Source organism: Patagioenas fasciata, chromosome 1 (assembly GCF_037038585.1).
Source record: "Patagioenas fasciata isolate bPatFas1 chromosome 1, bPatFas1.hap1, whole genome shotgun sequence".
Taxonomy (NCBI): Eukaryota; Metazoa; Chordata; class Aves; order Columbiformes; family Columbidae; genus Patagioenas; species Patagioenas fasciata.
The window spans coordinates 32,297,029-32,311,552 of NC_092520.1; the positions used below are offsets into that span (position 1 = coordinate 32,297,029).

Here is a 14,524-nt window from a genome sequence, read left to right on the forward strand (position 1 = left end):
GAGGGAAGCATTAGTGCTGAACTGAAAATCTGTGTATTACCCAAGCAGCAACTTTGTTCACATTTGAATAGTTTGATCATATTTTTCCTTTCACTCTGTCACAGAAACTTCAGAACTTGCTCCATGTGCCTTTCTCTGCAGAGTAAGAGAGTTTGGAAGCAATTCAAACAGTTTAAACCTTGATCATGTCACTATCTCATCACACCGTGCTACATGTGAAAAATAAAACCCAACCCAGTTTCACAAAGTACTAAAACTTTACGGTAAAAATACCACCAGAGGGGGCTGGTTGCACATAACTCAGTTCAGGTTTCTGCTCTGCAGGGCAGGGTGCACTGATGCTGTTCTGGCCCCTCAGCACCACTGCAGGTACGCGGCCAATGCAGCCCCAGTGGACACTACCAGCCTGTGCAAACAACCCTCACTGTAGCTATAGCCACATAAACTGCAAAACCCGCCCAGAACCAGTGGCAGAACCCAGAGTGCTGACCCCAGCAATGTTGTGTTGCTGTGCTTGTGCTGCTCTCAGCTCCAAAGGAGCGTTTGCTGAGCCACCACAAGCTGGAGATGAGCAATTGTTCATCCCGAGGAAGCAATGCCCACACGCACCAGCAGTTCTAGTGGCTGCAGAACACAGCTGCACCATGCATTCACTTCAAGTTCTGGCTCCTCATTCTCACAGCTCCAAGCTTGGCCACCTCTATTCCTATATTCCCCGAACTCCTTTTGCTACTCATGTTTTGTGAAAGACACATGTGAGTGCCAAGTCTCTGTGCTGCTGCCAAGTTAGCAATGCAGAGGATACAGCCCTCTGCCCTTGGGGCCTGTCAGAGAGGCTGCCAGTCTGGCCCAGAAACCCCGAATGCATTTGGAGCTCTTCCAGTCTGGAGACACCTTCTATTAATTAGTACAGAGAAGCTTTACAGCCATTCCTAAAGTAATAAAAGAAATTGCTTAAAGATATCCCTCGAGCAGCTCAATGCTAGTAAGCTTTTTTCCCCCCCCTTTTTTTTTTTTTCCTGTGGAAGACACAGGAATACTGTTCCTTAAAGGTGTATCTGTTCAAGCAGAAGCTGACACATACCACCTCCTCCATGCTGGCACAGCCCAGCTCTCACTGAGAGTGAGGCAGTGCTGTGCACTTGAAATAATAATAACAATAACAGCAACAGTAATCACAGAATGGTTGGGGTTGAAAGGGACCTCTGGAGATCATCTGGTCCAACCCACCTGCTCAGGCAGGTTCACCAGAGCAGATCACACAGGAATGTGTCCAGGTGGGTTTTGAATGTCTCCAGAGAAGGAGACTCTACAGCCTCTCTGGGCAGCCTGTCCCAGTGCTCTGGCACCCTCAAGATAAAGAAGTTTCTCCTCATATTCAGATGGAACCTCCTGTGCTTCAGTTTGTGCCCATTCCCCCTCATCCTACTGTTGAGCACCACTGAAAAGAGTCTGGTCCCATCCTCTTGACATCCACCCTTGCGATATTCATAAGCATTGATAGGATCCCCTCTCAGCCTTCTCTTCTCCAGGCTGAACAGACGCAGCTCTCTCAGTCTTTCCTCATAAGACAGATGCTTCAGACCCCTAGTTATCTTCATAGCCTGCTGCTGGACTCCCTCCAGTAACTCCTTGTCCTTCTTAAGCTGGGGAGGCCAGAACTGGACACAGTACTCCAGATGTGACCTCACCAGGGCAGAATAGAAGGGGGGAGGAGTACCTCCCTTGACCTGCTGGTCACACTCTTCCTAATGCACCCCAGGATACCATCGGCCTTGGCCACAAGGCCGCATTGCATGAAAGACAATGTAACCACAGCTCACAGCTCATCCTCTGCCAGCCAACTCCAAGCCTAGAGCACAGAGGTGAAGTGTGTCTGTGTTTAGTTGTGCTGCACCCCGCCTTGCAGAAGCACCTACTGTACTCTGCAGTGCCAGAGTTCATTTTCCTCGCTGTGAGCAGCCAGGAACAGGTGAGCAAAAGCTGTTGGAAAGTTTACTGGGGATCTTGCTAGCTGCTGAATTTGGTGATGCTTTGAAATTATTTTGAATTTCTGCTACGGGCTCTTCAGGGTGTACAAATCCTCTGAATTACATCAGTCCCAGAAAGCTTCGAAGAAAAATAAAAATCTCCCTTCCTGCTGTGCTATGGAGCTTTTCCCTCCCCGCTCCTCTCGAGATCAAGGGGTGGTTGTTCAGACCACCTGCTCTGTGGTAGGCATTGAAACTGCTGTGCTGTCTAAATCAATTTTCTACTCTGCATGTGGAAGTTTAACATTTAGCAAAATGCCATCTCCATGCAAGTGACACATTTCCTGGTTTTGTGTGTTTGAATAATGCTTATTATTATTTGCATAAACTCTTTCAGATTTCTGTCTTCACTGTAATGCTCCTGAGTTCTACTAAACCCCTGAATTCCCTTTCATTTCTCTTTCTGCTACATCCATTTCTGCTTCTGCATTTTAATTTCTCTAACTTCACTTCCAGTTCACACTGCTGCCTATCCCCAGCCTGTAGCTGGGTACCTACACTGAGAGAACATTCAGCTGAATTAAATTACTCTGGTGAAAATCCCAGCAGATAAAGCAGTCTCAGCTTTTTACTATAATTAGTATAGCAAGCAGACAAAGAGTCACGAAGTTACTTTCATCCTCCAGCTCCACAGAAACCAGATTTCAGGTGCATTGAGCTAACAGAGTGAAGCCTACCTGCACCCTTGGTTTCACCTTTGTCCCCAGGCACCTAAATTCTGGCAGGTCCCCAAGGCTTCACACACTCCAGCGAGCTACCATTCCATAGCAACTACACAAAGACAGCACAAATTTCACCTGAAATTGCTGAGGAAGAGGGGAGAAGGGAAATGGTGCCCATTGTGCCATGCAGAGTTTGGAGCACTTACCAGGAGGTGAAAAGTATTCCTTCTTCAGCTCAGGTGGTTTCAACTCCTCATAACTGTATCACAGCAGAGCTCACCAGCCATAAGTCAATAGGAATAATGTGATGTGTTTGGGAAAGCAGAAGGAGTTATGGAGAGGGAAAAAGGGACTACTTTTCATGCCATGCACTGATGCTGTCATCAGGCATGGAAGATTCATGGGGCCAAAGCGAGAGGTTGGCAGAATGCACCTGCCTTCATGGCCAAATACTGAAAACGTTCTCTTAGGAGCAGGAGGACCATGTGTTTGGCCCTGCCCCTTGATGTTACTGATGCATTTTATCCAACAATTATTCTGTGACAAATGCTGTAAATGAGTCACTGGAGCAGAGGCGTCCCTCTGTTTGTAGAAGTGCCCGTGTCATCAGTTTTTCACCTCTTTTGGCATTTCCCTCTCCTGTTTCTGTGTCCCAACTGTGTGTTTAATGTTCTGTTTACAACTTCTATGAAGAGCCATGACCAGTCTTTCTCAGGTCACAGAACATTGAAGATCTCCTCAGACACATGACAAATCCAATGCAATTCCAGCTGAAGGCTGTGAAAATGCCAAGTTTTGGGCAAGTCCTGTGGGGCCGTATTGGGAAGATGAGGTGACAGGTCCTTCCCCTATTGGGTCCAAGTTGTAGCTGTGGGCACTCCAAAGTCAGGGAAGACTCAAGTATTGACTTCAGTGCATCAGAGTCCAAAGCCTGTCACAGATCAGTGATAAAATTCCTTGAAACTAAAAAATGGTTGCCTTGGCACAGGCAGAGGTACAATGGTTGTTACAGAGATCAGAATAAAACCCTTGAAGTCTAGCTGTGATTCTCACCCTCTATTCGGCTCTAGTGAGGCCCCACCTCTAACCCTGTGTTAAGGTTTGGGCCCCGCACTACAGGAAAAGCATTGAGGTGCTGGAGAGAGTTCAGAGAAGAGCAATGAAGCTGTTGAGGGGTCTGGAGCACAAGTCTTGTGAGGAGCAGCTGAGGGAACTGGGGCTGTTTAGGCTGGAGAAAAGGAGGCTGAGGGGAGACCTGGTCGCTGTCTACAACTACCTGAAAGGAGGTTGTGGCATGGAGGGTGTTGGCCTCTTCTCCCAAGTAGCAAGTGATAGGATGAGAGGAAATGGCCTCAAGTTGCATCAGGGGAGGTTTAGATTGGGTATTAAGAAAGATTTCTTCATGGAAAGGGTTGTCAGGCATTGGAACAGGCTGCCCAGAGAGATGATTGAGTCACCATCCGTGGAGGTGTTTAGAAGATGAGTAGATGAGGTTTTAGAGGCATGGTTTAGTGCCAGTGTTAGACTATGGTTGGACTTGTTGATCTTATTGGTCTTTTCTAATCAAAATGATTCTATGATTCTGTGAAAAAATGCTGGATTTTTGTCATATAACCAAAAGGCATGAAAATCTATTGCACTTCATAATTCTGTATCTGTCCTGTTAAGTGGTTTTGAGTTTTGTTTATTAAAATGGCAGTTGAGTTTCACTGGTTTTCTATATTGTATCACTTGTACTGATACAATGTGGGAAGCTACACAAAGCATCAACTAAGCCCTTATTGAACAATTCTGTGATTAGGGGGCACCAAATCAAAAGCTGGAGCTCAGATCCCAGTTTTGTTGCAGGCTGTCTTCATCATCAAGACACTTAAGCAAGGGGTTTTTTTTGTTTCATTGCATTTTTTTAATGTTTAGAGAAACATTGGGCAGAGTTGGGAACTGGAACTCATTTAAAAATACATTTTTTTTCCTATAGTAAACAAAATGCTTATAAATCGAAAAGTATTTATGAGACTTTATATAGCTCGCAAAAATGTTGCAGTTTTGACAAATTGGTACTAGATGTAATTTGTAATCCAGGAATAAAGTTATCTATTTTTTTTTTTTTAAAGCAATGACAAGTATTATGATGTAAAATGACATATTGCTAACTGTGAGGAAGAATCTGATACCTTGCCAGATATCACTGGAGGAAATACAGGGTCAGTATATGACTTCATTGATTTTACATAGGGCTGAGTCTGCCTTTCATTTTCATTCAACTGCATATTCAATGGTATGAAAAAGATCATCCAGAGCTGAAAACACTTTAAGGAATATGGCAACAGTACACAGCAAGTGATCACATTATTCCAGCTGATTCCCAGGTTGTCTAACAGAATGACATGAGATCTTGTACATCTTAACTATTTTATCCCATTTGCAGTTCCTCTGCTGTAATCCAGATCACTCTCTACGAAGTACTGTAGTCAAGTCTCAGTCTGAGAAATGAAGTTTCTATGGTATGATGATGGGCAGGCATGGAAGGAAAAGGGAAGCCTTCCAAATCTAAATATGGTTCTGTAGCATTAGACATTGCCATACCAAAGTCCAGGGCAGCGGTCACAGACAGCAAAACTACAATGGGGAAGAAACTGGGTAAAAAACTTAGCATCATCCTTCTAAGGCTACATTCACACCCACAGCAGTTCAACTTCCTCACTCCCAAATGCAAATGAAAGAAATTATCTGGCCTCAAAATGATTATGGTTCATTGCTGGAGAAGGTGCTTGAACTTCCTCAGCTCCATTTTAGCAAAGGCCCACACTATTGCAAAGAAGTAATTACTCTAGCTCTAATGCACGGTCTGCAGGGCTCCTGTGGGAAAGAAAGAGGCAGACTTGTCAAAAATAGAAAGTTGTACCATACAGTGGAGCGAGGTGGAGAGAGAGGGAAGAAAATGTTTCTGCAAGTCCCAGAAATGGAGCTGACATCATTTTTGTCTCAGCTGTAAGCTTCAGGTCCATCTCCTTTCTGAACACACTGGCTTGATACACAGCCACAACATGAAGCTGCAACACACGTTTTGTCTGGAGGACAGGTGACAGTGTAAAATGCTAGGAACATTAAATAGAAGGAAGTATTTTGCATGCCTAATAAATCTCCCTTAAAAGTAGTTTCACTTTCACCCAGATATACTCAAAATCTAAACTGACTATACCTGTGTGGAAGCCATTATATACCCCATATTGTCTAATAGCTAGCTTTGATCAACATTAATTTAACTTGAAAGAATGGACCAAGTATGAACTTCCACTTTCCTGGCACTTTTAGAATTACTGATTAGGACACAACTATGCATATTTCTTGCTCGCTCTGGGGGGCAAGGGAACAGCACATATTTCTCTATTACTTACTCATCTAATTTTTTGTAATATCTTCTGTGATGTCTGTGTATCTTTAGGTTATTTCTGGAGAAGCAAAGGGCAGGTAGAGGAGTGAGCTTCTGAGGCTGGTTCTGAATCTCTTCCTTCCATAACAAGGGGTGTATGAAGTTACTTTCTATTATGAGGAACTTTAGTGGAAGATTCAAAACTCCAGATAGAAAAGCAGAGGGCTGGTTCCCTTCAATGTTCAGACATTCAAGCTTTCTGTAATTTTAAAGACCACCAGGCATTTATAGGCTGTTCATACCATATCTTACCTTGACCAGGTTATATAATGTCCTAATTCCAATCTGATTAATTAGTAAACCAAGATAGACTATATGCATAAAATGCTATGTTTTTCTTAGAGTGCACTTTACATAACAGACACAATCATACATACAATAATCTTCTAATTATAATTTAAATACCTGGGTTGTCTTGAAAAACAGAGGTGGGTATATCTGAATGCATTTGACAAGTACACAGAGAACATCAACAAACCAAGACCAACGCAGTCTTATGTATGAATAATTCCTTTTCTATAGTTTCTACTGGGTGAGTTCCACAGAGCTATGTTTTAATTATCACCTAACTGACACATCATGCTGCTTGAAAACAACCACATATGGTTTAGAAATACATTTTCTCTTTCCTCATCATATACAAACTGTGTATACATACATGGCCCAAATGAGAGAATGATTGTATTTTGTGTGGGATATTTAAATTACAGCTATCAGCAAGATGCTTGCAAATAGTGGTAGACTCTATCCATAGCTATTTCAGGTATACAATTGTAATTTACTGCTTTTGTTTAAACGAACCTCTCACACAAGGCAGGATTAAGAAGGGGGAGAGAGAGTGCAATTAAACTGCCCGATGTATTCACTGACACAATTAATATCCAAATATGGTCCACAGCATTATGATGTACAGATCTGTTTTCATTTTATGCTGCTTATATATCTAAGATTCTCAATACCGTGAGGAATAAAGCTAATATCGTTATAGGCAATGTCCAGATACTGGAGATCTTCCAATAAAAACAATCTACTGTGAAAGAAAGCAGAATGAGGAATTAGAAACACAAATGACAGAAAACCACAGAGTCAGTTGAAGGGAACCTCTGGAGGCTACCTAGTCCAACCCTGCAGCTCAGACCATTCCTAACTGCTACGTAGTGTGTAAGCCTCTGTTTTTTTACCTAGTATGAAAAAGTATGATGGCTTAGCCTCTTTTCAGCATCCAAAACTATGTTTCAGCTAGCACATGAGCTGAGATGACCTCTAGAGGTATTCTCTTCACTCAGTGTGGATGTTGAGATGGGCACCTCAATTAAATATCACACCCAAGGAGGAAGAAGCTGGGTCTTAACATTCCAAAAGAGTCTAGAAAGTTACTTTTGCTTCTGTACTCCAAAATCTCCACAGGACAGTCATATCTTAATGTGTTGACTAAGATTTAAGATGCTACATGGATTAATAGTCATGATTAAGTGATTAGCCCCAGGGCAAGTTAGGTGAGATGAACTCCCTCCTCAAGGTTTCAGTTAGATCTGATGGAGACTGCCTCACTGTCATGAAAGGAAGCATGGGTTTGCAAACTTAACAGAATTTTTTAGAAACTGTTTTGGACAACACACAAAGTTAGGAATAAGAAAGAGTATATCTGCCTGAGAAAGAGAGGGAGAAGGTAACACTACAGCATCAGTTATTCCCAACTCTGGTGGTCTCCCTGAAAGGGAGATGCTGAGATAAGACCTCAGAAAATGCTTGGGATCCATTATATATTTTCTTTTTTCAATGTTGCTGAAAAGAAACCCATCACAGTAGCTCTCTAACAAACCACCTTTTTAGTAGGATGAGACCTCCATGTTATTTTATCCGCTTCCTCTAAACTACTCTTCTAGTCCCTGGTGACATGTCAACCATTCCTAGCCATGCAAAGAGTTTGGATGAAACTACAGCTAGCAGAAAAGTCTGTGGCAACCACACAGTGCTGCTGGTAGCCTTCCACAGGTTTGGGTAGACTGGATACAACTAGGAACACGAGCCTTACAGCAAAGTGTCTGTCAGAAAATCTCCGAGTGCTGCTTTTTTATTCCGAGATGTAGCACACCTCTCACACTCTGAGGACAGCAGAGCTCTTGCCAGAGGAACGGTTGGTCCCTTGGAGCTGTGCCCATGCAACCTGTGCTACAGAACCACACTGCAGCAGCAAGGACCACTGGTGAATCGCACTCTGTGGGCCAAAGCACACACAAAAACAGAGTGTGACAATTAGTTGACTCTGCATTTTCACATTTCATATCACTGCCTGTGGCAGGATGCAACCCCGCCTCTCTCCCCCTCCCTCCTTCAGTATGGAAGGAGTAGGCACATCTCCCTCTCTCTCTGCTGTTTGAGGCTAACAGCTTCTTTTGTTTGGCCCCAGAGCACCCTGGCCAGGGCCATTAGGAGAAGGGAGTGCCGAGGCGCCAGTGAGCCGCTGGGCACCTGTGACCAGTGTGGGGGATGTTTGGAGGCTTCAGGGGCACCCCACAGCCAGTGTGGGGGTGCAGAGAAGCTTCTAGAATGTCTACAGACAGATCTGATCAACCAGTATAAAAAAACGATTCTCATCGAGACTCCGCCCATTGTCGCCGGTCTCTCGGAGCACGAGCAAGATGCTGCCCCCGAGAGCCCCCCTCCCTGGGATGGAGACTCCGCTTGCCTTGCCGCCACAGGTGTGAGTAAAACTTCTCGCAGGATTGCAAGTGTATTTATGCTTTCCGTGCACATAGGCACGTGTAACTTTCCGTGCTCAATATGAGCACGTGTAAAATTAATCCTCGCATAATTGCGGGTGTATTTTTCTCCCGTGCTTCCACATAAGCACGTGTAACTTTCCGTGCTCAATACGAGCACATGTATAAATTATTTTCCTACACAATCGCGAGTGTATTTTCCTCCTGTGCTTCCACATAAGCACGTGTAATATTCCGTGCACATTTGCACATGTAATATTCCGTGCACATTTGCACATGTAAGTAAATTAACCCTCGCAGGATTGCGAGTGTATTATAAATTTACCCTCGCAGAATCGCGAGTGTACACTTTCCGTGCTCACTACGAGTGCGTGTATCTCTTTAAGAATAGTCCCACACTGTGCTGAGACAGGTGTGTATTCCTCCCGGACTCAGAGACAGCTCCGGCATTGTTTTGGAGAAGCCACGTGCATGCACATTATGGACCGCCTGTTGTATTAGTTGCTGCCCCTTAATAGTTTTCCTCAACTGATATCTGAACCTGTATTTAAGTCACTTTTGGAGTGCTAAAACCCTGTTTCGCACCGGTTTAATAAATGTTGTTTTGGACCCTGTTGTCCCTTAAACTAACCTCGGGGTGCCTCCGTGACATTGCCACACATCAAAATGCCATTTCCACTGTGTGAATGATTCATAGTCGAAGTATAGAAATAGCTGTATACCTGCTTCTAGAATACCACAGCAGAAAGATGAGGCAAATACTTCCCCTCATGATTTTAATAAATACAGTTTTGTTTGGGGTTTGTTTTTTTTTTAATTATTTTTTTTAGATGGATAGACTATCTGCTGTGCAGCATGGCCACACAAACACTTGTTTTAGCACAGCTGAAGAGGGAGAGGTTACAGTGCTGCAAGCTCCTCTTTTCAATCATTAACAATCTATTGAGGACTTGACAGTCATAGTGGGAAAAAGCAGCTTTTTGGGTGTTGTCTTCAGATGCAGAGGGTGAGAAGATGAAACCGCAACCAGACTTTCCAGTGTAAACACAGGAGTGAAATGGGCAGGGTCAGTGCTCTGTAAGTCTCAGTGCTTCATACAAGAGAATCTATGTTTTTTGTGAGATGGGTAGCTATCAGGCCCACTAGGAATTTCAGTAACAATAAAATCTCTCCTAGGAGGTTGGACAGAAAAAACGTTTTCCTCTTTGCTTTGTTTTGGCATTTGGCTGCTTAAGTAGACAGGAATAATTTCATATTGATTTACTCTGCTTGCAGTAATGCCTGGTAAAGACCAATATGCAGGGTCGCGATTCTTACGAACCAGACCTGAAGAGTATCTATCACCTTTCTGCTCCACTTTATCTGTTGGGAAACTTGCTTCAGAGAGAATCAAAACTCTCCTTAGGTCGTAGAAACCTGTGGTTTTGGGCTGGAACTGTGTCTGTTACTGTCTGGATTAAGGAGATACGCATGTCTGTGTTGGAAACGTATTGGGCAAGAAGGAACGTGGTCAACTGGGGCTGTGTACCGAGAGGCTGGAACTGAGTCTGAAGAAGGGGGTCTTTGAGATGGATTTGTGTCTGACCATGGCGAACCTGATGAACAGACGCACAAAGGGACAAACATTCAGGGAACTTCCTTATCAAAAAAGCACCGTGGAGTGGACTTGTTCTAAGTTTGATTATTCAACTGAGGTCAGTTGTGGTCAAGCTGTGAAAAGAACAGGTGAATCAGCTTCTGGGAACTGTCTCAAAAGTGACTGCAGGATCTCTTCCAAGTAGGCGGTTTTACAGAATCGATCATGCCTGTGCAGGAGCACTTCTGGCAGACCCTGAGGTCTGGATTCATCCTTCTACTGCAAGGCACCCAGCTGAAGCACCACAGTCAGAAGTCTGTCTGCTCCTGTCCTGGATCCTTCTAGTAATGCAATACAATATGCAATTCCTGTCTTCAGAAGAGGATTAACCTCTTCAGAGGATGAACCAGATCTTCAGACAGCTGAACAACTCACTGAAATTGCTTACCTCACTTCACAGATTACCAAGAGACTTAGAAATTCTGTTTTCTTTTTCACCTCTGTTCAATAGCATGTGGTGGGATGGCACTGAGCCCTGGTGTCCCACACCACTGAGGCAAAAGTTCATTTTGCACACCTCACATAACCGATGGACTGTCACCAAAGACCTCATATTGGAGGTCCACTGGTTCCTTACATAGTCCCCAATTTCGAGACAGTACTGCACCCAGCTGACGTTTACTCCTGAACATTATTATCGACAAATAAATATTTAGTAACTGATCCTTCATTCAGCCTGTGTAGTTCCACAAGCTTAGTGATCTGTTCCCTTTGCTAGGAAGACTCATTTCCAGGGACTTGCTGAAGGAGAAGTCACTCTTAGTACATTCCTGGAGGTATTTAAAAGACATGTAGATGCAGTGCTTAGGGACATAGTTTAGTGGTGAATTTGGCTGTGTTAGGTTTACGGTTGGACTCTATGATCTCAAAGGTCTTTTCCAACCTAAACGACTCTATGATTAATAGTTCTCTGCTACAGCTCAGCTCTCAAAGCAAGCTGGAGCCATTCTTTTTCTCCCTGGCTTTCTTGTGCTCCATCACTGTGGCTGAGAGCTTCCACCCCTCTGATGAGCACAGTCCACCCCCTGACATTCCTGCTGCCTTTTCAGTCAGCTGCTTCACTGTGTTACATCCTCACTTTCTATATTCCCCTGCAGGCGAACAGACACTTACACCACACCACACTATCTGTCATTTTTTCCTAGCCCAGGGCTCCTGCTCTCGGGTCTCGGTCTCACACTTCACGAAGCACAGAACAACCCATCCACCAAGATGATCGATTTACCACTGCTGAAGAGTTGCTTGCTGATCAATGGGCATACTGCTGTATAAATCTCTTTCAGGTGTAATGGTTACATTTGGAGAAATGATCCTTGAACAAACTTTACTGCCCAGCTCTTAGAGTCTTGGCAGGTTTACTACATAAATACATAATCTATAAATAGCATCAATCACTAATATGTACTACTACAAGGAGAGCCATCACAACAGAACTTTGTTTCAGGATAAAAGGTTTATCTATCACTTTTAAAATGTTTTAAATCATTGAAGCACAGTTCTGGTAGTGAGCCAGAAATATTTACATCTGTTAGGACAGCCCCAGACTGGAAATGTATTGTACAGAAATAGATTTTACCAGCCTCTCAAAATAATATTCAGAAGGGCTTAATAATATCGAGGGGCCAATAATTATGTCATCTGACTTTTCAACCTTACTTCTTTAACTGAATTTTCTTTACTATTTTTCATACTGCTTTACTTTCAATATGTTATTGTTGTTCCTTTTAAATTCATATTATGTAATTATAATAACAAATACAGTATGACAGTATTCTAACAAAACAAAAAGTCAAATACTTACCATCCATTTCAAACATCATAAACATTATTTTGACTTATTTTCTTTCTGTTTGCCTGCTTTATTGAGCATGTGAAGATTGAAGAGTTTTAGCTATTTAGACACTCCTCTAGAATTACAGAAGGTAGACAGTGGAAAAAAGCGCTTGCTTTGGTCTCTTTAACCCAGTTTGTAGGCCCAGCATTGTTTCTTCGTGCTACCAGTTTATTTACTGTATTGATCTGTGAAAAAAAATCACTGTAAAATTTCTCTATGCTGTACTTCTACAGCACACCCTGAGGCTTGACATTTTTGACAGAAGTCAGCAAACCTGTCCAGATGCTGGGGTTCCTCTCTACAGACCAGGGTGCAGGACCGGTGCCTAGTTTCCAGTTTATTTTTTTTATTACTGAGGTTAAAAATGTTTCAATTATAGAACACGTTATTGTCTTCCAATTTTATTTTTGAAGATTAATCCTTAAATATTTAATCAATAGCTACTTTGTAGAATCTAGAAAGCGCTTTTCATTCACATATACAGACACACAAAATGCCCGGTTATTTCCGAACCATATGGCACTGCAAGTCCTTTGTTTTAACTGGAAATCCCTGATGCCTTTAAAATAATATAAACCAATGTATGTTTTTTTACATGGATGTGTATTCTGAGAAGAGCAGGACCATCCCCCAAAGCCTCATTTTTTTCACTTTGTGTGAATCAAAGCTGTATCTCACTTCCCTTTTGGTCTGATTCGATGTGATCTAATTTAATTCTTTTTGACAACAGCAGTTTTTCACGTTATCTCATATTTTTGGATGAGCTAAGGGGAATGCCTCTGTTATCCAGTGGGTAGTGTTCAAGCCTGATAAGTGGAAGATGCAAGTTCCAGGACCTGCCCCAATGACTCTTCCACTCTTTACATGAAGAGCCTCCCAAAGAGATGCAGGTCATACGGGTCATACTGCAGTCTTATTCACACTGCTTTGCACAAGTACCTTAACTTCCAATTTATTTTCTTCTACGTTAATTTTAGAGAACACATGGAATTTGAAACTATGCACTAAAGGAACTGTCTTTGTACAATTTACCTTTACCAACATTCTCCCTTGGTGCAGAGAGGCAGCTTAGGAACCAGAGGTCTACGAAGCAGTTTTGGCTGGTCAACCATTTTCTGCTTTGCTTTTGTTCCTGCCAGATGACTGAAGATATTTCAAAAAATTAAAAAAATCTGACAAGGCAAACCAGAAGAAACCATAATCTCTGGTTTAAGGTGCTGAACTTTACATACCTGCTCAGATAAACTAGGTGATAAAAGAAACATAAAACAGTAGAAGTGGCCAAAAAGCGAATTTGTTCTCTTAGTGCCTGATTCAACAGGTTTTCTAGTTATCATTAGTGTTTCAGGAAATAAATCAGTGATGATATACGCATATATATAAAGCTATTCTATTAATTTTGGAATGCTTCCATTAAAGAATTTTTTCAACACCTCAGTCACAAAAGATGAGGCAATTGGAGGAGGTTTTAATCTCTGAGCCAAAGAAGGAACATTAAAATAGAGAAAAAAGGATGGCAAGGATTTTGAAAGCTCCCGGAAACAGTTTTCTGATGGATAAACAGATTCAATATGAGCAACAGTTAACCTTGGTAAAAGGCCGAGTCTGCAAGTAGTAATTTCATGCTTCTTTCTGGCTTCCTATTAGTTTATGAATGCATACAATGATACTGATTTCAGTCAAAGAACCCCTGATTTCATTTCAGAAATCCTCCTATTAGTAGCCAAGTTTAGCGAACCTCTGATTCACAGTAATTTTCAAGAGTATCTTCATCCCAAATTGCAGAGTGTTTGGTGTTTTTTGGGGGTTTATTTGTGTGTGTGTGTTTTTTTTTCCTGCGGTAGGGCTAAAAACATTTAAGACATCACACAGTATAAAGACTCAGTCCTAAGGAGCTGGAAATCAGAAGGAAAACACACAAGAGAAAGCATTGGTGAAGGTGACTTTGAAGAGAAACCGAAAGTGTCATCAGGAAACTAATGGCTCACAGGAAGATTTATGAAGATTAAGAAAATTGTCACATACAGCTAGGAGCAAGGACATCTCCAGGCAAAAAATATTTCAATAATTTAATTTGCAAGTAGATAAACTTGAGACTTCAGTGCAATTTTGCATGTGGACAAGATTAATTTAAATGAAGTGTAGCATTATATAAAACTGTAATGAAAAGCAAAACAATACTATGATGAAAAAAATGAACACAGTC

The 14,524-nt window shown here is 42.3% G+C and overlaps 2 protein-coding genes across 2 annotated transcripts in view; one reads left to right on the top strand and one right to left on the bottom strand.

The window, feature by feature from the left end:
* Positions 1-1,836: 1,836 nt before the first annotated feature.
* LCP1 (lymphocyte cytosolic protein 1) overlaps positions 1,837-14,524 on the top strand; it is a 67,271-nt gene continuing 54,583 nt past the window's right edge. Inside the window, exon 1 of the mRNA XM_065857345.2 lies at positions 1,837-1,972. The gene's annotated coding sequence lies outside the window, so the exon portion shown is untranslated. The remainder of the gene's footprint in view (positions 1,973-14,524) is intronic.
* Positions 5,164-13,430, bottom strand: LRRC63 (leucine rich repeat containing 63). The gene is given in 12 exon segments (XM_071803743.1): positions 5,164-5,311; positions 6,087-6,134; positions 6,136-6,327; positions 7,072-7,155; positions 8,228-8,343; positions 9,718-9,818; positions 9,821-10,210; positions 10,297-10,362; positions 10,365-10,486; positions 10,873-10,876; positions 13,351-13,379; positions 13,381-13,430. Coding segments are annotated over 12 exon segments (1,350 nt in total).